The sequence below is a fragment of the Callionymus lyra genome, chromosome 12, assembly GCF_982586985.1.
Source record: "Callionymus lyra chromosome 12, fCalLyr1.hap1.1, whole genome shotgun sequence".
NCBI lineage: Eukaryota > Metazoa > Chordata > Actinopteri > Syngnathiformes > Callionymidae > Callionymus > Callionymus lyra.
The window spans coordinates 8,198,201-8,221,658 of record NC_141829.1 but is presented as its reverse complement, the minus strand read 5'-3'; the positions used below and the strand labels follow the sequence as shown (position 1 = coordinate 8,221,658).

General features: G+C 39.9%; 3 gene segments (V, D, J or C); 2 read left to right on the top strand and 1 right to left on the bottom strand.

Moving 5' to 3' along the window:
* The first annotated feature begins 1,855 nt into the window (after positions 1-1,855).
* Positions 1,856-4,553, top strand: LOC148068140 (Ig kappa chain V region Mem5-like). The segment is given in 4 exon segments: positions 1,856-1,990; positions 2,181-2,476; positions 3,297-3,333; positions 4,126-4,553. Coding segments are annotated over 4 exon segments (693 nt in total).
* Positions 4,554-12,604: 8,051 nt separating this feature from the next.
* Positions 12,605-15,284, bottom strand: LOC148068135 (Ig kappa chain V region Mem5-like). The segment is given in 4 exon segments: positions 12,605-13,032; positions 13,812-13,849; positions 14,698-14,992; positions 15,183-15,284. Coding segments are annotated over 4 exon segments (693 nt in total).
* A 3,935-nt stretch (positions 15,285-19,219) lies between these two features.
* LOC148068139 (Ig kappa chain V-III region MOPC 63-like) lies at positions 19,220-21,941 on the top strand. The segment is given in 4 exon segments: positions 19,220-19,362; positions 19,553-19,835; positions 20,681-20,730; positions 21,514-21,941. Coding segments are annotated over 4 exon segments (693 nt in total).
* The last annotated feature ends 1,517 nt before the right edge of the window (positions 21,942-23,458 follow it).

Here is a 23,458-nt window from a genome sequence, read left to right as displayed (position 1 = left end):
GAAAAATAAACAAATTGATAATTTACAAAACTAATAAAATGTTTTGTTTTTGTCCTCTTTCTATCAATCAATCTCAGAGGAATAAACGTTTGAGTCAAGAAATATATAAGGGATAGAACTGAAAGTTTTACCGAAAAAAAAAAAAGGAAATCTGATCTTTTTTTAAAAACAGGGTCTAAAAAGCATTATAACCTGTGAGAAACAAGCTATTTTTTTTATTTTTTTTTAACACTTTCTGTCCATTTAAACTAACAACAAACGTTTTTTTTCTCCGGGTTATTTAAAATTAAGTGCGTTAAAATAAACATACATCTTAATATATTACAACAGTATCATTATTGATATGAATTGTTTTGATATCAGTATATGATTAAAAAAAAACCCATTTTCATCTAAGAACAAGATCACAGACTTGCAGGACAAAAGTGAAGATATATAATTGGTAATTATAAAAAGAAATCTCCACTTCCAGAACAGATCCTCCTCTGATGTTAATCTGAAAAAAGAACACTTCCACTTCCTCTTCGATGCTAAGACCCCGTGAAGGCAATGACAGGTGGCTCAAGTGAGCTGTGACGACACTGATGGTTTGACTTTTCTGAAAAGAAGAGTCTGATATTCTGCTTTTTAACAGACAAGAAATAAAAAAATGTCCCAAATCTTAAAATCAAGTTACACAACAATTTCCCTCTAACACGTGATGTCAAACATGCTGACACAATTATATAAAAATGTAGATTCATTAGGATTAAATATTGATTAATGAAAAAAAACAATTCAACAATCAGAACTAAAAGGGCTCACGATTTAGTATCCATAATAGTCTCCATAGATTTTCTACATTGACTCACATTCTTCACATCCACTGCAGTTATCACATGTCGATGATAATGTCGATCATCGTTTTGCTTCTCGTCATGTCGGTTTGTTCAAGAACAAATATAGAATATCTAGACCTGCTGTCTCTTTTCAGGATGACTGAGCTCCCGAAGTAGGAAGTGAAAGTTTTGAGGCTGATCTGCACCATTCAAATCAGAGAGATGACCCGAGGAGACCTGAACAACAGTCGTGAGATTAACAATCAAAGATCAATGAGGAGATGAAAATTGATAGTTCAGAAGTGAACTGTCACTTCCACCTTCGTAACATTTCAAAAATCAGACACTTCCTTCCTTTGGATGCTGCTGAGAAACTCATCCATGCTTTTGTTACCTCCAGGCTGGACTATTGTAACTCTCTTGTGTCAGGATGTTCTAAAAAGTCTCTCAGAACCCTGCAGCTCATTCAGAACTCTGCAGCTCGTGTCCTAGAAAAGACTAAAAAACACATTTCCTCTGGGCAGAAACCTTCTCTATGTTTAAAAACAATCTTAAAACCTTACTTTTCGATAAAGACTATAATAAAGACTGACTCTGACTCTGCCTGAATCAGCCCTTTTTGTCTTTCTTAAGCTACTATGGGCTTAGAATGCTGGAGGAGTCTTAGACACCGAGCTCTGTCTATCCTTCTTTTCTGCATTACATTCATCACCTGTGCAGTTTAAACCCAGACTTTTTATTATATACAAATATAGTTGTAAAAATATTCCTCATGCAGAGGGCGCCATCTCATTACTACTGGAGTTTTCTACCACACTAAGGAAGCGTGTGTGTGTGTGTGTGTGTGTGTGTGTGTGTGTGTGTGTGTGTGTGTGTGTGTGTGTGTGTGTGTGTGTGTGTGTGTGTGTGTGTGTGTGTGTGTGTGTGTGTGTGTGTGTGTGTGTGTGTGTGTGTGTGTGTGTGTGTGTGTGTGTGTGTGTGTGTGTGTGACACTACCACATGTCTCGGACTCACACACTTGAGTGACTCACTGTGTTTGCATGTGAGTCCTTCCTCTCTGCTCGCGGCTCTTAAGAGCTCCCAGTTGATCACTGAGTGTCCACAAGACGCCGGCACCACAACCATGATGTCACTGAGTCCACTGCTGCTCACCCTGGGCCTCCTTGTTCACGGTGAGACTCTTCTGAAGACTTTGACAAGCAGCTTCAGCAGCAGGACGTTCTGCTGTGATGGAGAGAGACTGAAGGAAGCAGCTCTCACCTTCATCCTTCTCTTCTCTGTCTTCAACAAATCATGCTTCTGTCTTCATGTTGATCATCTTTCTCCAAACTGAAGCCACAACTCTTCTTCTATGTTTTCCAGGTTCATCAGGAGACATCGTCCTGACTCAGACTCCTGGATCTCAGTCTGTAGTTCCAGGAACGACTGTCTCCATCACTTGTACAACAAGCTCAGCTGTTAACAACTACCTCCACTGGTATCTTCAGAAACCTGCTGAAGCTCCTAAACTCCTCATTAATTACTCTTCAAATCGTCAGTCTGGAGTTCCAGATCGTTTCAGTGGAGAAGGATCAGGGACACAGTTCACTCTGACCATCAACAGAGTCCAGCCTGAAGATGCAGGAGTTTATTATTGTCAGCAGAGTAATAGTTTCCCGTTCACACAGTGAAACAAGGTCGTACAAAAACCTCCGTCAGCTGGAGAGGAACTGATCTGACTCCACTGCTGCTCACAAGTTACTGTAATAACATATTATTTATACTTATTATTTATCTTGTTCTTGTTCATGTAGTTCACTGAGATGAAGAATTTATTTCACTTTTACACTTTTCCTCATTTATTCATGTATTTTCATCTTCACTAAGTCTCAACTACCTCTCAATGTTTTTGTTTGTCACTGACTTTTAAACTGAGTCACAAACATGATTTAGTGGAGACACTTGACACGTCACGTTAGTCATTCATGTCATTAAAGACTTGCAATAGTTTGATAACACAATGACTTGGATATTATAATTAAACATGATGAATATTACATATATGTAGACACAAACATACAATAAATACATAAACACAGGTGGATAAATACATATAAAAATAACACTGTAGGAGAAGACAAAGTAAATGTTAAATGTCAAATAAATGTAATGAAAATAATTTCACTATATTTCAATTGTTTGTTTAATTCCATATGTTTCTACTCATAAAGAATTCAATAATTTACTTAAACATGTTTGTGTTTGTATGGATTGTACTATAGGAGGAAACTGGAGTACCTTGAGAAAATTCCTGATAAACCAAGACTGGAGATGATGTGAGGAATGACCTTGGACCTCCTCAGATGTGATGGTTGGACTACATGAGAAGAGAAAACAGAGAGAACAAGAGGAGTTCCTGCTGGACTGTCAGTCTGATTCTAGTCACTTTGTGTGTCAGAGGTTTTTGTACGACGACTGGCTGACTTTGTGTCACTGTGGCTCACGTTCGGAGGAGGAACCAGACTGCATGTTGGAAGTAAGTGTTCTCTCTCAAACTTGCTTTTACAGAAACACAATCTAGATGAGAAACTTTTGTGTTAAAAAATATACTAAATATTTTGTATTAAAAAGGAAAATTTGAAAATGAAATGAAGACAAAGAAAATATTGTTAGTTTATTTGTTTCAATCTCAGTGAAAATTCAATATTGAATTGAATAAAACGTTTCAAATGATGAAATAAATAATAATTATTATTATTTTCACCGATTATTTTTCTTTTTTTTTTTATTAGTTTATCAAAAGTTAAACGTTTAAAAAAAAGTTTTTAAGTAAATTTCTACATTTATAAAACCAACTTAAGATCATTTTAAACCTTTTTTCATGCGTTGATTTTTAATTTCTTCATTTTAAATGGTGTGATCATGACAGAGAGAGGAGGAGAGTTAGAGAGAGTTATGGTTCATTCATTCCTTCTACTTCTCTCCTTTCCTCCCTCTCTCCCTAAAGCTCACAGTGTCAAATGTTTTCTTATTTTACCACCAATTTATTTCTCCTCCATCCTCCCTCACTTCTCTATCCTTCCTTCTGTCCCAGTCAGCAACTCTTCACTTTCCTCTCTTCCATCTCAACTTCCTCCGTTTATATCCTCCTCTCTTCATCGTTCCTTTCTTCCTCCCTTCTCTTCTAACATAGCAGCACTTTTGTTTTTTTCTCCCTCTTCTCTCCCTCCCTGTCGTTCTCCCTCACGCCATCCTTCCTCCTCCACCTTCCCTCCATCCTTGTGTGTGATGAGAAACCTCCTGATCTAAGGTGACCTCTGTCTCCTAGGTGACCTTCGGCCCACCCTGACCGTGCTGCCCCCCTCTAGTCAGGAGCAAGGGAAGGCCACGCTGGTGTGTGTGGCCAACAAGGGCTTCCCGTCAGACTGGACTCTGTCCTGGAAGGTGGACGGCAAAAGCAGGCAGCGGAGCCAGAGCCCCGGGCTGCTGGGGAAGGACGGCCACTACAGCTGGACCAGCACCCTGACCCTGCCTGCTGACCAGTGGAGGACGGTGGGCTCTGTGACCTGTGAGGCCACCCAGGGCTCCCAGTCTCCAGTCTCAGAGACACTGAGGAGAGAGCAGTGTTCCCAGTCCTGAGCAGACCGGCCTGGACTCCAGCAGCTCTCTGCTTCTGTCCCTCGGTCACTCTCTGACCACACGTTCATACTTTTGTTGCTTGGTTTGGATCATGACAATAAAGACGTCTTCATCACATCTGTTGTCTTCTACTTTATTTTCACTCACTTCTGAATATGTCAAGAATGATCAAGAGACGCAGGAGCCAAAGACAAAAGGCACAAAACATTAAACAACAGTTTCAAGATATTTACACCAAGCAATACTTAAAATTTCAGACCTCTATCCCAAAGTCAGAGACCAAAACTTTAAATTAACCAAATAATCAAGCTAATATAGATGGTCTACAAAATCGTGATGCACGATCCACTAAAAATAAAAAAAACAGAGAGTTAATGAACAAAAAAACTCACCAAAAATCAAATTACCAAAAGCGCTGAAGACGAGGAAAAATCTGAATATTTGTAAAGATCATAAAGCCAAAATATTCAATAAATAACGAGAAAGAGTTTACCAGGTGGAACTGAAAGACGAGCTGACGCCTGTCTATGGAAGGTCCGGCGTACATGAAAGGCAGGATTATTTGTTGTCCAGACAAACAACGAGTAACAAGTTGAAAGAAACGTACATACAAAATAAAATGTGATTGGCGGTGATCATGACGGAATAGATCTAGATATTCTATATTTGTTCTTGAACAAACCGACATGACGAGAAGCAAAACGATGATCGACATTATCATCGACATGTGATAACTGCAGTGGATGTGAAGAATGTGAGTCAATGTAGAAAATCTATGGAGACTATTATGGATACTAAATCGTGAGCCCTTTTAGTTCTGATTGTTGAATTGTTTTTTTTCATTAATCAATATTTAATCCTAATGAATCTACATTTTTATATAATTGTGTCAGCATGTTTGACATCACGTGTTAGAGGGAAATTGTTGTGTAACTTGATTTTAAGATTTGGGACATTTTTTTATTTCTTGTCTGTTAAAAAGCAGAATATCAGACTCTTCTTTTCAGAAAAGTCAAACCATCAGTGTCGTCACAGCTCACTTGAGCCACCTGTCATTGCCTTCACGGGGTCTTAGCATCGAAGAGGAAGTGGAAGTGTTCTTTTTTCAGATTAACATCAGAGGAGGATCTGTTCTGGAAGTGGAGATTTCTTTTTATAATTACCAATTATATATCTTCACTTTTGTCCTGCAAGTCTGTGATCTTGTTCTTAGATGAAAATGGTTTTTTTTTTAATCATATACTGATATCAAAACAATTCATATCAATAATGATACTGTTGTAATATATTAAGATGTATTTTTATTTTAACGCACTTAATTTTAAATAACCCGGAGAAAAAAAAAACGTTTGTTGTTAGTTTAAATGGACAGAAAGTGTTAAAAAAAAAATAAAAAAAATAGCTTGTTTCTCACAGGTTATAATGCTTTTTAGACCCTGTTTTTAAAAAAAGATCAGATTTCCTTTTTTTTTTTTAGGTAAAACTTTCAGTTCTATCCTTTATATATTTCTTGACTCAAACGTTTATTCCTCTGAGATTGATTGATAGAAAGAGGACAAAAACAAAACATTTTATTAGTTTTGTAAATTATCAATTTGTTTATTTTTCTGGTGAATGGCGGTAGATTACTTCAAGTATACACATGATGTACATGTGGCGGCACGAGCACGGATACAGTATTGCTTATGTAATTTGTGTGTTCATCAACAACGCCACCCTGGGAATTTCACCCAGAGGATATTAATATAAAGGTAAGCACATAGGTTCATTCGTGAGAAAGGAGCAGAGACAGTAATTCAGTAAGACTATTTATTATTTATATATATTATTTTACCACAATAATAAAACAATGCTGGTTACGACTACCTTGCTCAGGGCTGACACCTACGGTGAGAGATGTCCGACGAAAAGGGGGGATCCCTGGGAACACTACAAAACAAACAAAACCCACGTTCAAAAGAAGGGGGGGAAACACCACCACCGGGACACCAATCCGACACCGCAGTACGGCAGCTCCTGAGCAGATAGAGTGAAACTTTAACAATGAGTGTCGACAATGACGAACAAAATACAAATGAATATACTTTAACTGTAAAACTAAACAAATGACCAATCAGCAAATCACAGAATGATCAAAATAGTCACACGGAAAGAAACAGACACAGTTGAAATAAACGTAAACAAAAATGAACACAAGTAAGAACTCAAGAGTCCGGGGTGAACTGCGACACAGAGCCTCAGTCCGCTGTCGCTCGCTCGACTTAGTGCGATTAGCCAATCACACACACGCACAGTCGGCCGTCAGGACACGGAGGTGGTCGGGAGGGGCGAATCGTTGCCACCTGATCCGTCCCAGCAGTTCCGGGTGAAGATTAAATAAACAACCCAAGACAAAACAGCAGTGAGTTAAGCGGGTGGTCTTAGCGGAGGCTGCGCTAAGTGACCGATCAAAACATTGTTGGGGAGCACGGCACGAAACGGCGTCACCCACTTCGTAACGAAGTTGCAGAGGGGAAGCAACACGCAGCCAAGCACACACCCAGAGAGGAATCTCTGACCCCGGAAGCGGAAGCGTAGGACGCTGATTGAGGTGGGAACTCAGCCTCCAGCCATTCAGAGCGAGAGAGAAGTGTGCGCACCGCCCCCTTTTAACCAGCAGGCTAAGACGAGATTGGCTGGAATGCAAACAACTTCGTCCTGCTACAATCGGTTAATTCAATGGTCAATGTTCATGATTTACTGAGGATGTTCACTGTTTACTTTCTGAATCTCTCTCTTTGATCCTCTGCTGATGTCAATATAGAGAGTATTAAGAATATTATGTTACAATTGTGTTGTTCTCTACTGTGGGTTCTTAATAAAAACACACAAGGAAGGTACTTTATCAGGAGTATTCAGCAGCATGTAAACACAAGCAGTCCAACATGTACCACTCGACTTGCTCTGGTCACGGACTCACAACTAAAATAATTCATAACTAAAACTGAAACACTGGTGATTGCTCCTGATGATAAAGTTTCCAGGGTTGAGTCAGTACTTGGGTGACTTAGGTCAGTCTGTCAAACTGAGCCTGAGAAACCTGGGTGTTGTATTTGATCAAGACATGTCTCTTGTTCGACACTGCAGAAAACTGACCAGAAACTGTTTCCTTCAACTGAGAAAAATCTCCAAACTTAGGAAAATGTTGTCGGAACATGATAAGGAGCTTGTAATCCATGCGTTTGTTTCTTCTCGTCTGGACTATTGTAACAGTTTGTTTTCATGTCTTAACAAGAAGGAGCTGTCTCGTCTGCAGTTGATTCAGAACTCTGCAGCGAGAATTCTAACCCGCTCAAGTAGAAGAACTCACATTTCTCCGATCCTTAAAACTCTTCACTGGCTTCCAGTTTCTTTCAGGATCAACTTTAAAATTCTGGTTCTTACTTTCAGATCTATTCATGGTCAGGCTCCTCCTTACATCACTGATCTGATCCAGCCTTACCCTCCAGCTCGGGCTCTGAGGTCTGTGGATCAGAATCTACTGATGGTTCCACGCACACGGTTCAGGACCAGAGGAGAGAAATCTTTTCAGGCTGTTGCTCCTAAGCTTTGGAACAATCTTCCTCTCTCTTTGCGCTTGATGGATCTACTGACTCCTTTAAGAAACATCTTAAGACGTTTCTATTTGTCCAGGCTTTTCCTTGATTTTCTGGAACTCCTGTGTTGTTCTCAGTATTATCTTGATCTTTAAAGTATATACTTTTTTGAGTATTGTTTTGATTGTTAAAGCGCTTTGTGACCCTGGTCTGGAAAAGCGCTATATAAATAAATATTACTTACTTACTTACTTACTTACTTACAACGCCCTCTTGTGTCCGGAGTACACAACATAAACATCAGTTATTTAAACCAGGCAAACAGATATTTGCTGTTATCGTTACATCTTCCTTTTTTCTAAATAAGTTTTGGTTAAACTTGTTTTACTTTTATAAACATAAACAGTATTATATCCAAATAAATAACTTAGAATTACTTACAGTATTTATATCTGAAACGTTGTTATTATTATTTGAACATCCAAATATTCCCCTTACAAAATACTTCAATAATAGTAATGATTAATCTCTTTTAGTTATTAATCTTAACTATGTTAATTCAAAGTAATCAAAAGTTAACTTGTACAAACTTTACTCTGCATAAATATTACTTACTACACACTAACATAACTGTATTTCAAATTACAGCATTATAACCTTATTATCAATAATTAAAACATTTCATGTTCAATCGGCCTCTCAGGTGGCTTTATATTCCTTAAATACTTTGTGATCATTGGTTTTTCAATCTGGGTGGTTGCCTCAGGTAATGGAGTCTGATGGAGTCTGAGGTGTGTTTTGAAACTGGTCATCCTTGAAAGACTCCTCTTCGGTTGTATATCCCTTGATTAGATCTCTGCCATTTCGTCTCAGGATGATCTTCTGACTGAATGTTGTATGATCTTGGTTGAACCTCACTCAGAACATTTGCTTTTTGTGACCTTTTTGTCTTATCTTTAAACCTCACTTGGTCGCCAGCTTGCAGTTCCGGTAGATCCTTTGTTCCTCTGTCATAATGGAACTTGTGTTTGGATTTTTGCATCTCCTTGAATCTCTTCACCCTGTTTCCCTCCTTTCGTTTTGAGTAGATCATCCTGAATGGGCAGGTTTGAGCTCAGGCGCCTTCCCATAAGGAGCTGAGCTGGTGACACACCACACTCCAGTGGTGTCGTGCGGTATACCAGTAGACTCTGGTAGAAGTCAGTGTCACTGTCTCTTGCCTTGTTCATAAGTCTTTTCACTGTTTGAACAGATTTCTCCACTAGACCCTTAGACTGTGGATAATGAGGACTCGAAGTTGTATGTCTGAACTTGAGGTTTGAGAAGCGTGGTCCATTATCTGTAAAGACTTCACTCGGCAGACTGAAGTAATTATATATGCCTTATAAAAAGGTTTATTTTCAGAACATCCAAGTTCTGGTCGATTTAACTTTAAAATTGCCTCTAGGTAAACTTTACCTGAAGTTGGAGCACCAGCCTTTGTTTTATAGTACAAGGGAAACTATTACATTTACGTGGATAATAATTAATTAATTGGCCTAATTAATTAACTATGAAACACTAGTTTTAATCAATCTCATTTACTGAAGTTACTACTTGTTGTCGTGATTATCTGTTCTTTACTGAGTAAGAGGCTCAAAAATATGAAAAATTGTAAAGGCAACTGACGTACTTTTATAGGATTTATTGAAAGAAATAAAGAGAAAAGGGAGAACAGTTAAGAACAATGGAATGGAATGATGATGCTTTGATATCATGGAAGGAACAATATTAATTACCCAGAAAGTAACGGACTTGAAGGCTTTGATAATTGTCAACTTCTGGGAAAGCTTTACAACTTATCTTAAGCTAATCTTGCTGCCTCTGATCAATTAGAAAAATCCCAACACATCAATCAATGCAAGAGTGACAATGTTACAGTTGCTTACGTCGTCGAGAGGAGAGAGGAAGGAGTGATGATGACGAGGAGGTTGAGGTGAGGAGGATGAGAAGGTTAGCAGCAGGAGGAGCACGAGGGGGAGGAAGGTCGGCATTCCAAAGACGTCGTAAACCAGAACTTTGGTCTTTTAGTTAACAGCAAAAACAACATGAAGGATTTCACTACAACATGATGTCTGGAGAATATGGCTTTCATGGCTGTGATCACAGTCTCTGCAGTTGTAGTGTTCAATTTGCAAACCTCTGGAAACAGTGAATAAATAGTCTGTGACCAGAAGGTCATCCTTTCCTCCAGAAACAAAGAGGTCAGCACCCACCTTCTGATAAGGTCTGGCACCGGGAGTGGCTTTAGTGGCTCTGCCGGATTGCTGGCTTGATATTTCAAACATATTGAGCAGTTTGAAACCTCATTCGTCACATCCTGATTGATCCGGGGCCAGTACATCACCTCACGTGATCTCTTTTTGCATTTTTTCAATAGCAAGATGTCCCGCATGTATCTTCTTGAGCAGATCTCCACGAAGACTCTTCGGAATGACTATTTTGCTTCCTTTATAGATGATGTCTTCTACCACCGACAATTCTGCTCTGCAGTTCCAGTATTCTTGGATAGCAGTCGGGCAGTGTTGCTTGTAGTTGGTTTGTAGTCCATTGATGATGATGTTTTGCAAAGTGTAACCAACGTGTCATCTTTGATCATCTCAGTTCTTATGAGCTCCATTTTCCATCTGCAACAGGCAATAGACTTGTAACCATGTTGACATATGCTGTAACATCTTTGTTGAGTGTGTAATGCTGCAGTCTGATCATCATCCTTTGTATTCTTAGTGGTTTCTGGAACAATGCAATTAGTGGTTTATGGTGAGTTTCAACACTGACTGCTTGCCCTGACACAAACTGGTGAAATCTCTCACAGTATGTTGTGCTGAGCTGTTCTTTTTGTTCGATTTGTGCATCACTTGTCTCTGCGTCCGTCACGGATCTTGAGGCATATGCAACAGGTTGCCAGTCATCATACTTTAGCATAAGAACGGCGCTAAGTTCACTCTGTGATGCATCAGATGAAATCTTAGTAGGTCTCACCGGGTCATAAAACTTCAGAACTTGCTCTTTTGTGAGCCGTTTCTTCAAGTCACAGCAGGATTTCTCGTGTTCATGATTCCGCTCACAATCAATTTTCTTTTCAGTCAACTGTCAATCAACAGTGGCGTCATCTATTCTGAAAGATTGGGAATGAACTTTCCCATGGAGTTGATCATGCCCTGAAACCTCTGCACATCTTTCTTACATTTTGGCCTGGGCATACTCTCAATGGCTGAAACTTTTCTTGGATCTGATGCCTTCAGAAAAATGTCAGTTCCTTCACTGCTTCAAGCTGGCATTTCTCCTTATTCGGCTTCAGATTCTAGTATGGGCTGCGCATTCTTTGGCACTACGATGAATGTTAGTGTATGTTCTTTGTCTTTGTGGGTCACTTTAACCACACATTTTCCTTTCACAGGTGTTTGTGCTCCTGAGTAGCCACTTACTTTCACTTTACTTTCATGTATTTTCGGTTTGGGTCTGATTTTCTTGAACTCTGCTTCTGAAATGATGTTCACTGGGCACCAGTATCCAGTTTCACCTCCATGTACGTGTCATTTACTTTGAGTTTCATCATCCAATCCTTTTTTCCATTTTGTTTTCTGTCACAGCATCTACATAGAATTCCTCTGTCGTCTTCATCCACTGTATGGACTTTGCTTTGCTTTGGGGTTGGATTTCTGCAGCACCGAGCATGATGGTTCTGTTTGTTACAGTTGTTGCATGTTGTACCATAAGCCGGGCATTTTTTAGGAGGATGTTACGTGTCACATCGACCACAAGTCCTTTCTTTACTGTATTCTGGTGATTTTGATTTCTTTTATCGTCTGAGTCTCTGTGTGTTTTTATTGACAGCATCTACTTTGCAACTGTCACTAAACACTTTTCACTGCTTCTGCTGCTCTGCATAGTTTCATTGCTTTTTCCAGGTCTAGATTTTCTTCTCTCAATAGTATTCTCTTAGACCATATATTCAGGATTCCCACACACCAGTCTGTCTTTAATCAAAGAATCAGTCAGTTCTCTGAACTCACATGTTTTGCTTCTGTTTTGTGGTTCTGTCACATACTGATCAATTGTCTCTCCTGTTCTCTGTACGCATGTGAAGAATCTGTGCCTCTCAAATGTCACATTTCTCTTCGGTATGCAGTACTTTTTCAGTAAGTTTTCAATTATTATATCCAGCTTCAATTTGTCGCCATCATCAAATATGAAATGATTATATACTTCCAAGGCATCCTCACCGACCACGTGTAGAAACACACACACTTGTCTTATCACTTGCCTCGTCGAGTCCGATATTAGATCGTGCATCACCATTTTTGAACTTCCTTTATTTGTCGGATTATTTGGTTTATTCAATATTTGAACTCAGATTTTGAGATAGAAGTTTTTGCGCCATCTTTTGGACATGTTAGTATTGCTTAAAGTAAGTGTTTTAGAACTGTTGTGAATTAAATGTCATATTTTAATCTTTAACCATGTTTTGTGCCTTTTGTCTTTGGCTCCTGCGTCTCTTGATCATTCTTGACATATTCAGAAGTGAGTGAAAATAAAGTAGAAGACAACAGATGTGATGAAGACGTCTTTATTGTCATGATCCAAACCAAGCAACGAAAGAGTGAACGTGTGGTCAGAGAGTGACCGAGGGACAGAAGCAGAGAGCTGCTGGAGTCCAGGCCGGTCTGCTCAGGACTGGGAACACTGCTCTCTCCTCAGTGTCTCTGAGACTGGAGACTGGGAGCCCTGGGTGGCCTCACAGGTCACAGAGCCCACCGTCCTCCACTGGTCAGCAGGCAGGGTCAGGGTGCTGGTCCAGCTGTAGTGGCCGTCCTTCCCCAGCAGCCCGGGGCTCTGGCTCCGCTGCCTGCTTTTGCCGTCCACCTTCCAGGACAGAGTCCAGTCTGACGGGAAGCCCTTGTTGGCCACACACACCAGCGTGGCCTTCCCTTGCTCCTGACTAGAGGGGGGCAGCACGGTCAGGGTGGGCCGAAGGTCACCTAGAAGACAGAGGTCACCTTAGATCAGGAGGTTTCTCATCACACACAAGGATGGAGGGAAGATGGAGGAGGAAGGATGGCGTGAGGGAGAACGACAGGGAGGGAGAGAAGAGGGAGATAAAAACAAAAGTGCGGCTATGTTAGAAGAGAAGGGAGGAAGAAAGGAACGATGAAGAGAGGAGGATATAAACGGAGGAGGTTGAGATGGAAGAGAGGAAAGTGAAGAGTTGCTCACTGGGACAGAAGGAAGGATAGAGAAGTGAGGGAGGATGGAGGAGAAATAAATTGGTGGTAAAATAAGAAAACATTTGACACTGTGAGCTTTAGGGAGAGAGGGAGGAAAAGAGAGAAGTAGAAGGAATGAATGAACCATAACTCTCTCTAACTCTCCTCCTCTCTCTGTCATGATCACACCATTTAAAATGAAGAAATTAAAAATCAACACATGAAAGGTTTAAAATTATCTTAAGTTTGTTTTATGAATGTAGAAAATGTACTAAAAAACTTTTTTTTAAATGTTTAACTTTTGATAAACTAATAAAAAAATTAAAAATAATCAGTGAAAATAATAATAATTATTTATTTCATCATTTGAAACTTTTTATTCACACTTGAATTTTCACTGAGATTGAAACAAATAAACTAACAATATTTTCTTTGTCTTCATTTCATCTTTTCAAATTTTCCTTTTTTTTAAAAATAATTATATATTTTTTAACACAAATGTTTCTCATCTAGATTGTGTTTCTGTAAAAGCAAGTTTGAGAGAGAACACTTACTTCCAACATGCAGTCTGGTTCCTCCTCCGAACGTGAGCCACAGTGACACAAAGTCAGCCAGTCGTCGTACAAAAACCTCTGACACACAAAGTGACTAGAATCAGACTGACAGTCCAGCAGGAACTCCTCTTGTTCTCTCTGTTTTCTCTTCTCATGTAGTCCAACCATCACATCTGAGGAGGTCCAAGGTCATTCCTCACATCATCTCCAGTCTTGGTTTATCAGGAATTTTCTCAAGGTACTCCAGTTTCCTCCTATAGTACAATCCATACAAACACAAACATTTTTAAGTAAACTAATGAATTCATTATGAGTAGAAACATATGTAATTAAACAAACAAATAAAATATAGTGAAATTATTTTCATTAAATTTATTTGACATTTAACATTTACTTTGTCTTCTCCTACAGTGTTATTTTTATATGTATTTATCCACCTGTGTTTATGTATTTATTGTATGTTTGTGTCTACATATATGTAATATTCATCATGTTTAATTATAATATCCAACACGAGTTGTGAGTCATTGTGTTATCAAACTATTGCAAGTCTTTAATGACATGAATGACTAACGTGACGTGTCAAGTGTCTCCACTAAATCATGTTTGTGACTCAGTTTAAAAGTCAGTGACAAACAAAAACATTGAGAGGTAGTTGAGACTTAGTGAAGATGAAAATACATGAATAAATGAGGAAAAGTGTTTTTTAGAAAAAGTGTAAAAGTGAAATCAATTCTTCATCTCAGTGAACAACAAGAACAAGAACAAGATAAATAATAAGTATAAATAATATGTTATTACAGTAACTTGTGAGCAGCAGTGGAGTCAGATCAGTTCCTCTCCAGCTGACGGAGGTTTTTGTACGACCTTGTTTCACTGTGTGAACGGGAAACTGTCATCCTGTTGACAATAATAAACTCCTGCATCTTCAGGCTGGACTCTGTTGACGGTCAGAGTGAACTGTGTCCCTGATCCTTCTCCACTGAAACGATCTGGAACTCCAGACTGACGATTTGAAGAGTAATAAATTAGGAGTTTAGGAGCTTCAGCAGGTTTCTGAAGATACCAGTGGAGGTTGGTGCTAACACTTGAGCTTGTTGTACAAGTGATGGAGACAGTCGTTCCTGGAACTACAGACTGAGATCCTGGAGTCTGAGTCAGGACGATGTCTCCTGATGAACCTGGAAAACATAGAAGAAGAGTTGTGGCTCCAGTTTGGAGAAAGATGATCAACATGAAGACAGAAGCATGATTTGTTGAAGACAGAGAAGAGAAGGATGAAGGTGAGAGCTGCTTCCTTCAGTCTCTCTCCATCACAGCAGAACGTCCTGCTGCTGAAGCTGCTTGTCAAAGTCTCCAGAAGAGTCTCACCGTGAACAAGGAGGCCCAGGGTGAGCAGCAGTGGACTCAGTGACATCATGGTTGTGGTGCCGGCGTCTTGTGGACACTCAGTGATCAACTGGGAGCTCTTAAGAGCCACGAGCAGAGAGGAAGGACTCACATGCAAACACAGTGAGTCACTCAAGTGTGTGAGTCCGAGACATGTGGTAGTGTCACACACACACACACACACACACGCACACACACACACGCACACACACACACACACACACACACACACACGCACACACACACACACACACACACACACACACACACACACACACACACACACACACACACACACACACACACACACACACACACGCACACACACACACGCACACACACACACACACACACACACACACACACACACACACACACACACACACACACACACACACACACACACGCACACACACACACGCACACACACACACACACACACACACACACACACACACACACACACACACACACACACACACACACACACACACACACACACACTTGCACACACACACACACACACACACACACACACACTTCCTTAGTCTGGTAGAAAACTCCAGTAGTAATGAGATGGCGCCCTCTGCATGAGGAATATTTGTATAACTATCTTTGACTTAAAATCAAACCACTGTCTAATAACATAGTTTGAATTGTGTAAACAATCATTTACATTAATCAATAAGTATTAATTTACTGCAACATGTATAAAATCTGAAAATAATTTCAGTAAATGTTGCTTTAAACCTGATGACATTTGTATTTATTTCTTCATTTGCAGTAGCAGAAAGTCTATTCTCTTTGTTTAACAAAAGAATGTTTCAAAATAAGACATTTTTTATTTTGTATTCAAACTGATTTATCTATTTCATTTACATTCACATCGTTTCTGGATGGTTGAAGACCAGACCCGCCGCCGCGGTGCAGTGTTTCACAGCACTGGCTCCCAGGTTTCTTGTCTTCTTTGGTGCAAGTGAACGGGTGGAGAAAAGTGTCAGGGGTCATGTGTGATGAAAGAGTATCAGCCAGAATGAAAGGAAAGATCTACAAGACAGTGGTGAGACCAGTGATGCTGTATGGTCTAGAGACAGTGGCACTGAGGAAAAGGCAGGAAGCAGAGCTGGAGGGAGCAGAGATGAAGATGTTGAGGTTCTCTTTGGGAGTGACGAAGATAGGATCAGGAATGAGTCGATCCGAGGAACATGTCGGATGTTTTGGAGATAAGGTCAGAGAGAACCAGATGGATGCTGGGCTTGGAAGTGCCAGGCAGGAGGTCTAGAGGAAGACCAAAGTGAAGGTTTAGGGATGTAGTGAAAGAGGACATGAAGTTGGTTGGTGTGAGAGAGGGAGATACAGAGAACAGGGTTAGATGGAGGAGGTCGATTTACTGGGATCTCTGGGCTTCGGCGTCCTCCTGTGTAACTGGCTTCCTCACGGACGGAACACAATTGGCAAATACACCTACAATGTCATCAACTCATTTCAATTCAATTTTATTTTATTTAAAGTGTCTTATCATAACAAAGTTATCTCGAGACACTTTACACTTTAAGTAAGACTATAGGAAGAACAGATCAACTCAATAATGAGTAAAGCACAGTGTGGCTTTGGTGAGGAAAACCTTCCTTTTAGAAGGCAGAAACCTCGAGCAGAACCAGACTCATTGTTGACGACCTTCTGCTGTGACCGGCTGGGAGGAAGGATGGGAGGGGGAGACAGATGGACGGAGAGAAGAGTGAGGGAGGATACAGTGAGAGAAAAGAGGAGAGTATAGAAGAACTCTGGATCCGATGACGTGGTGGAGATCCTGGATCAGCAGCAGCTCTGGAGGTGGAGCCCTGGAGCTCCTGGAGAGAAATAAAAAGTCTGGGTTTAAACTGCACAGGTGATGAATGTAATGCAGAAAAGAAGGATAGACAGAGCTCGGTGTCTAAGACTCCTCCAGCATTATAAGCCCATAGCAGCTTAAGAAAGACAAAAAGGGCTGATTCAGGCAGAGCCCGAGTCAGTCTTTATTATAGTCTTTATCAAAAAGTAAGGTTTTAAGATTGTTTTTAAACATAGAGAAGGTTTCTGCCCAGAGGAAATGTGTTTTTTAGTCTTTTCTAGGACACGAGCTGCAGAGTTCTGAGAGACTTTTTAGAACATCCTGACACAAGAGAGTTACAATAGTCCAGCCTGGAGGTAACAAAAGCATGGATGAGTTTCTCAGCAGCATCCAAAGGAAGGAAGTGTCTGATTTTTGAAATGTTACGAAGGTGGAAGTGACAGTTCACTTCTGAACTATCAATTTTCATCTCCTCATTGATCTCTGATTGTTAATCTCACGACTGTTGTTCAGGTCTCCTCGGGTCATCTCTCTGATTTGAATGGTGCAGATCAGCCTCAAAACTTTCACTTCCTACTTCGGGAGCTCAGTCATCCTGAAAAGAGACAGCAGGTGTTTCTACTGAGCTGTGACCGTGTTCAGCTTTCTGTCCTAAATCGATCAAGTTCAGGGGAAACTTGTTCTTCTAATATGAGTGACAGGAAGTGTGTTTGAGTGCTTACGTGTGTGTTCCACATCCTCCTCATTGGTGAGTTTGAAAGTAAAGAAAATTCTTCATAAACTAATGAATATTTAATACATTAATGAAGGAAGAACATTTTGGAGTAGATGACTTGTTAAACTGATCTCATTTACACCATGTTCTATAATATTAAACTTCAACACTTGTAAAATTCACTAAATAAAGAACTTTTTTCAAAAGTATTAATTTGTTTCTTTACTTTTATTTGAGTTACAAACATATCTCACTATATGGTCGTATTTATTTGTAATGTTTACATCAATACAATGCGTAGTCGCTCACGTTCCAAAAATCAACTAAATCTTTTTTCACGATGTCAAAAATCAGAGAATTGTCTTTTGAGTCTTTCTGTCGTATTATTAGATCTTTTTTTGTTTGATAAACAATTTGTTGTTGTTGTTTTTATAATTATAACATATATAAAACAGTTGAAGGTTGAAGAAAGAAAAACACAGAATGAAATTTCGTTGCATTTTCCTCAAGAAAAGTTCAATGAAGTGCAAAGATTTAAAGAAACATGTGCATTTATGCATATATGTATTTGAATAAAAGGTTTCCTAAAACAGTTTAAAATAGAGAGAAGTGACATCAAAATAAAAAAAATCCCACTAGAAATAACACAATACTAAAAAGATGTGTCTGTCCGTGAGGAAGCCAGTTACACAGGAGGACGCCGAAGCCCAGAGATCCCAGTTTGTGTACGAGGCTCTGTGGGATGATGGTGTTAAAGTCCAGGTACAGCATCTGCACAACAGTGTTCTTCTCCTTCAGGTGTGCAAGGCTCAGGTGAAGGAGTCTTGAGATGATGCTCTCCTTTACCATCCTCTCGAAGACTGTCATGATGGTGGGAGTCAGAGCGACAGGCTGGTGATCATTCATTGATATAATATGAGCTTTTTCTGGCACTACAATGAAGGAGGCAGTTTAAAAAGTCACAATGTCACTATGGCTTGGTTCAGCTAGTTGATAAGAATGTCTGTTAAAACACAATTCATTGAAGGTTGTAACATTGTTTTGTAACAATGTTGTAACCTTTGGTTAATTCAATGGTCAATATTATATTGCAGATGGTCTTGGGTTTGTGCAAGGTTCTCTGAAATAGATCTGTTTTCTAAAGAAGGAATTTCCACAGGAAGCATGATTCGAAAAAACATTTTGATGAAAAAACGATTGATGTAAATGATTGTTTTTAAAGATTTAAACTATGTTATTAGACAGTGGTTTCATTTTAAGACAAAGATAGTTGTAAAAATATTCTATATATATAGGAAGTGTGTGTGTGTGTGTGTGTGTGTGTGCAAGTGTGTGTGTGTGTGTGTGTGTGTGTGTGTGTGTGTGTGTGTGTGTGTGTGTGTGTGTGTGTGTGTGTGTGTGTGTGTGTGTGTGTGTGTGTGTGTGTGTGTGTGACACTACCACATGTCTCGGACTCACACACTTGAGTGACTCACTGTGTTTGCATGTGAGTCCTTCCTCTCTGCTCGCGGCTCTTAAGAGCTCCCAGTTGATCACTGAGTGTCCACAAGACGCCGGCACCACAACCATGATGTCACTGAGTCCACTGCTGCTCACCCTGGGCCTCCTTGTTCACGGTGAGACTCTTCTGGAGACTTTGACAAGCAGCTTCAGCAGCAGGACGTTCTGCTGTGATGGAGAGAGACTGAAGGAAGCAGCTCTCACCTTCATCCTTCTCTTCTCTGTCTTCAACAAATCATGCTTCTGTCTTCATGTTGATCATCTTTCTCCAAACTGGAGCCACAACTCTTCTTCTATGTTTTCCAGGTTCATCAGGAGACATCGTCCTGACTCAGACTCCTGGATCTCAGTCTGTAGTTCCAGGAACGACTGTCTCCATCACTTGTACAACAAGCTCAAGTGTTAGCAGCTACCTCCACTGGTATCTTCAGAAACCTGCTGAAGCTCCTAAACTCCTCATTTATCACTCTTCAAGTCGTCAGTCTGGAGTTCCAGATCGTTTCAGTGGAGAAAGATCAGGGACACGATACACTCTGACCATCAACAGAGTCCAGCCTGAAGATGCAGGAGTTTATTATTGTCAGCAGGGTTATCTCCCGTTCACACAGTGAAACAAGGTCGTACAAAAACCTCCGTCAGCTGGAGAGGAACTGATCTGACTCCACTGCTGCTCACAAGTTACTGTAATAACATATTATTTATACTTATTATTTATCTTGTTCTTGTTCATGTCGTTCACTGAGATGAAGAATTTATTTCACTTTAACACTTTTTCTAAAAAAGACTTTTCCTCATTTATTCATGTATTTTCATCTTCACTAAGTCTCAACTACCTCTCAATGTTTTTGTTTGTCACTGACTTTTAAACTGAGTCACAAACATGATTTAGTGGAGACACTTGACACGTCACGTTAGTCATTCATGTCATTAAAGACTTGCAATAGTTTGATAACACAATGACTCACAACTCGTGTTGGATATTATAATTAAACATGATGAATATTACATATATGTAGACACAAACATACAATAAATACATAAACACAGGTGGATAAATACATATAAAAATAACACTGTAGGAGAAGACAAAGTAAATGTTAAATGTCAAATAAATGTAATGAAAATAATTTCACTATATTTCAATTGTTTGTTTAATTCCATATCTTTCTACTCATAATGAATTCAATAATTTGCTTAAACATGTTTGTGTTTGTATGGATTGTACTATAGGAGGAAACTGGAGTACCTTGAGAAAATTCCTGATAGACCAAGACTGGAGATGATGTGAGGAATGACCTTGGACCTCCTCAGATGTGATGGTTGGACTACATGAGAAGAGAAAACAGAGAGAACAAGAGGAGTTCCTGCTGGACTGTCAGTCTGATTCTAGTCACTTTGTGTGTCAGAGGTTTTTGTACGACGACTGGCTGACTTTGTGTCACTGTGGCTCACGTTCGGAGGAGGAACCAGACTGCATGTTGGAAGTAAGTGTTCTCTCTCAAACTTGCTTTTACAGAAACACAATCTAGATGAGAAACATTAGTATTAAAAAATATATATTTATTTTTAAAAAAAAGGAAAATTTGAAAAGATGAAATGAAGACAAAGAAAATATTGTTAGTTTATTTGTTTCAATCTCAGTGAAAATTTAAGTGTGGATAAAAAGTTTCAAATTATGAAATAAATAATCATTATTATTTTCACTGATTATTTTTCTTTTTTTTTTAATAGTTTATCAAAAGTTAAACGTTTAAAAAAAAGTTTTTAATAAATTTTCTACATTTATAAAACAAACTTAAGATATTTTTATATCTTTTTTCATGTGTTGATTTTTAATTTCTTCATTTTAAATGGTGTGATCATGACAGAGAGAGGAGGAGAGTTAGAGAGAGTTATGGTTCATTCATTCCTTCTACTTCTCTCCTTTCCTCCCTCTCTCCCTAAAGCTCACAGTGTCAAATGTTTTCTTATTTTACCACCAATTTATTTCTCCTCCATCCTCCCTCACTTCTCTATCCTTCCTTCTGTCCCAGTCAGCAACTCTTCACTTTCCTCTCTTCCATCTCAACCTCCTCCGTTTATATCCTCCTCTCTTCATCGTTCCTTTCTTCCTCCCTTCTCTTCTAACATAGCAGCACTTTTGTTTTTTCCTCCCTCTTCTCTCCCTCCCTGTCGTTCTCCCTCACGCCATCCTTCCTCCTCCACCTTCCCTCCATCCTTGTGTGTGATGAGAAACCTCCTGATCTAAGGTGACCTCTGTCTCCTAGGTGACCTTCGGCCCACCCTGACCGTGCTGCCCCCCTCTAGTCAGGAGCAAGGGAAGGCCACGCTGGTGTGTGTGGCCAACAAGGGCTTCCCGTCAGACTGGACTCTGTCCTGGAAGGTGGACGGCAAAAGCAGGCAGCGGAGCCAGAGCCCCGGGCTGCTGGGGAAGGACGGCCACTACAGCTGGACCAGCACCCTGACCCTGCCTGCTGACCAGTGGAGGACGGTGGGCTCTGTGACCTGTGAGGCCACCCAGGGCTCCCAGTCTCCAGTCTCAGAGACACTGAGGAGAGAGCAGTGTTCCCAGTCCTGAGCAGACCGGCCTGGACTCCAGCAGCTCTCTGCTTCTGTCCCTCGGTCACTCTCTGACCACACGTTCACTCTTTTGTTGCTTGGTTTGGATCATGACAATAAAGACGTCTTCATCACATCTGTTGTCTTCTACTTTATTTTCACTCACTTCTGAATATGTCAAGAATGATCAAGAGACGCAGGAGCCAAAGACAAAAGGCACGAAACATGGTTAAAGATTAAAATATTATGACATTTAATTCACGACAGTTCTAAAACATTTCCACAAGCGATACTAAAAATGTCCAAAAGATGGCGCAAAACTTCTATTTCAAAGTCTGAGTTCAAATCTTGAATAAACCAAATAATCCGACAAATAAAGGAAGTTAAAAAATGGTGATGTACGATCTAATATCGGACTCGACGAGGCAAGTAACAAGACAAGTGTGTGTGTTTCTACACGTGGTCGGTGAGGATGCCTTGGAAGTATATAATCATTTCATATTTGATGATGGCGACAAATTGAAGCTGGATATAATAATGGAAAACTGTGAAAAACATGAAGAACATCCTCCTAAAAAATGCCCGGCTTATGGTACAACATGCAACAACTGTAACAAACAGAACCATCATGCTCGGTGCTGCAGAAATCCAACCCCAAAGCAAAGCAAAGTCCATACAGTGGATGAAGACGACAGAGGAATTCTATGTAGATGCTGTGACAGAAAAAAAATGGAAAAAAAGGATTGGATGATGAAACTCAAAGTAAATGACACGTACATGGAGGTGAAACTGGATACTGGTGCCCAGTGAACATCATTTCAGAAGCAGAGTTCAAGAAAATCAGACCCAAACCGAAAATACATGAAAGTAAAGTGAAAGTAAGTGGTTACTCAGGAGCACAAATACCTGTGAAAGGAAAATGTGTGGTTAAAGTGACCCACAAAGACAAAGAACATACACTAACATTCATCGTAGTGCCAAAGAATGCGCAGCCCATACTAGAATCTGAAGCCGAATAAGGAGAAATGCCAGCTTGAAGCAGTGAAGGAACTGACATTTTTCTGAAGGCATCAGATCCAAGAAAAGTTTCAGCCATTGAGAGTATGCCCAGGCCAAAATGTAAGAAAGATGTGCAGAGGTTTCAGGGCATGATCAACTCCATGGGAAAGTTCATTCCCAATCTTTCAGAAAAGATGACGCCACTGTTGATTGACAGTTGACTGAAAAGAAAATTGATTGTGAGCGGAATCATGAACACGAGAAATCCTGCTGTGACTTGAAGAAACGGCTCACAAAAGAGTCTGAAGTTTTATGACCCGGTGAGACCTACTAAGATTTCATCTGATGCATCACAGAGTGAACTTGGCGCCGTTCTTATGCCAAAGTATGATGACTGGCAACCTGTTGCATATGCCTCAAGATCCGTGACGGACGCAGAGACAAGAGATGCACAAATCGAACAAAAAGAACAGCTCAGCACAGCATACTGTGAGAGATTTCACCAGTTTGTGTCAGGGCAAGCAGTCAGTGTTGAAACTCACCATAAACCACTAATTGCATTGTTCCAGAAACCACTAAGAATACAAAGGATGATGATCAGACTGCAGCGTTACACACTCAACAAAGATGTTACAGCATATGTCAACATGGTTA